The sequence below is a fragment of the Myotis brandtii genome, unplaced genomic scaffold (assembly GCF_000412655.1).
Source record: "Myotis brandtii unplaced genomic scaffold, ASM41265v1 scaffold143, whole genome shotgun sequence".
NCBI lineage: Eukaryota > Metazoa > Chordata > Mammalia > Chiroptera > Vespertilionidae > Myotis > Myotis brandtii.
In genome coordinates, this window is record NW_005355115.1 from 4242934 (window position 1) to 4244910 (window position 1977).

General features: G+C 61.0%; 1 protein-coding gene across 1 annotated transcript in view; it reads right to left on the reverse strand.

Annotated features, from left to right (window-relative positions):
• SRF (serum response factor) overlaps positions 1-530 on the reverse strand; it is a 7777-nt gene extending 7247 nt beyond the window's left edge. Inside the window, exon 1 of the mRNA XM_014535398.1 lies at positions 228-530. Coding sequence (XP_014390884.1) covers positions 228-395 — 168 coding nt within the window. The 5' untranslated portion in view covers positions 396-530. The remainder of the gene's footprint in view (positions 1-227) is intronic.
• Between the last annotated feature and the right edge of the window lie 1447 nt (positions 531-1977).

The following is a 1977-nucleotide window of genomic DNA, read 5'->3' on the forward strand; positions in this document are numbered from 1 at the left end:
CTTATATGGGCACGGAGGCCGCCCGCTTATCGAGTGGGCCAGCCTCCTGTCGGGAGAGCGAGGATGGACACCTGTCCCCTAGGATGAGGGGTACTGACCCGGCTCCACTCCACACCAGTGGGCACCTACCACCTGTCCTTGGTGAGGAAGCGAGAGGGGCCCCCCTCCCCTCTCTGCCGGTCAAGTCCCTCCCCTTCCTTTCCCTCCGATGGGGGACCCAAACACACCTTGGTCTCCCCACTGCTGTCGGACTCAGACACCTGGTAGGTGAGGTCTGTCTCCTGAAAGCCCGTGGCACTCATCCTCTGGTCGGTGGTGGGGTCTGAGCGGGGCGGGGAGTCTGGCGAGTTGAGGCAGGTCTGAATCAGTGCCTTGCCAGTCTCACTGGTGATCATGGGCTGCAGCTTTCGAGTGGCAAAGGTATAGACATGGCCCGTCTCGCTGGCCACCAGCAACAGCACCTGTGTCCCTGTCAGCGTGGACAGCTCATAGGCCTGGGGAGAATGGGGAGGAGATGGGGAGGTCAGCAGACTTCTCTCTACCTGCCTGGGAAGCAGGAGAGAGGGCGGTATACGGGGATATCAAGCCCCACTCCATCATGACCTTCCTCTCCAGAGGTGGTCCTACCAGCATGTCTGAAGGTGAACCGGAGCAGGAAAATGCCATGCCCCTTCCCTGAGGGGCAGCCCTGCCCACCTGCACACAGTTCCAACCCCCTCTTGACAGAACATACAACCCCAGCGGACACACAGGGGCCCAAGGAGCTGCCCCTCACCACAGCTTGGTGCCCGGCCTCACAGAGAGACGGCTCCCACCCCCTCCTCACTGTCACAAGGACAAGGACGACCTCGCTGCTGTACTAGAAGTCACTACTGTCCAGACCCACATAAGACATCAGGGCTGATGTGTGGCGTTTGGGAGCCACCTAAACTCTAAAATGCCCCATGTTTCTTCCCAGAAACGGCACAGGCACTAACCTGTTGCCGTTTGTCTTGTGCCCTGTAATACTGTGTGCGCTACCCATTTTCTTCCTTTGTCTTCATACAGCAGTGTCCGAACTGATGGGAGGTGGGGGCTAGTTCAGCAGCTACAACCCCGCCATGAGCCCAGAACGGGATGGTCCCACGGATGGTCTCCTCACAGCCAACAAGGTCCACAAACCCACCTTGGAAGCAGCTCTGACTTTTGTAGGGGACAAACCGAAACCCCAGCCAGTTTTTCCAGAATTCTAGCTTCTTGTTTCCCTCCCAGTTCTCCTGCTTCCACCCTGTCCCCTATCTCCTACACCCCAAGACGACTCCTTTCCTCGCCCCTTTTCACGGGGTAATCTGACAGAAAAGGATTTGCTAGGTGCATCTGCAAACCTCCCCGCCATCCCACCAAACTCCATGCACAGGTTCTCCCCAGGGCTGGGCATCCCACTTGTCTGAGAGGCAGAGGACTCTGAAGCCTGTCTCCGGGGGTGTGCAGGCCTCCGGGGGTGTGCAGGCCTCCGGGGAGGCATTCAGGACACACGGCCATGCAGGACCTGGCTCGGCCCCTGCGGGTCAGGGCGGCATCCGTCCTCCTGCCCTGCTCCCTCACCTGGAGCCCGGAGCCCATTCCGTCATCAGCATCGCCTGTCCTTCCGGCTAGCGCTACCTCGGAGGTGCCCACCCTCCTCCCACATCTGCTCCCTCATTGTGACACCGCTTCCAGCCTCCTCACCTCCATACCTGCTCCTCTGCTCCCTGATTTGGGGGAGCCCTTCCCCAACACCAGTGCAACGGACCTACTATGGATCCCTGGGTTTCCCAATCCCACGCCTCGCCCCTTAGCTCGGCAAGGGCCCGTCACTCCCACCTCGGCGCCTCTCCCCGCTCCTCCGGACGTTCGCAGCGACTCCCCTCTCCCCACATTTCCCTGGCGGCCCCTCCCCTTGCACTGTCCCGGGGTGAGAGCCATCTCCTCCCACACGCCTCCCGCGGACTCGCCGCC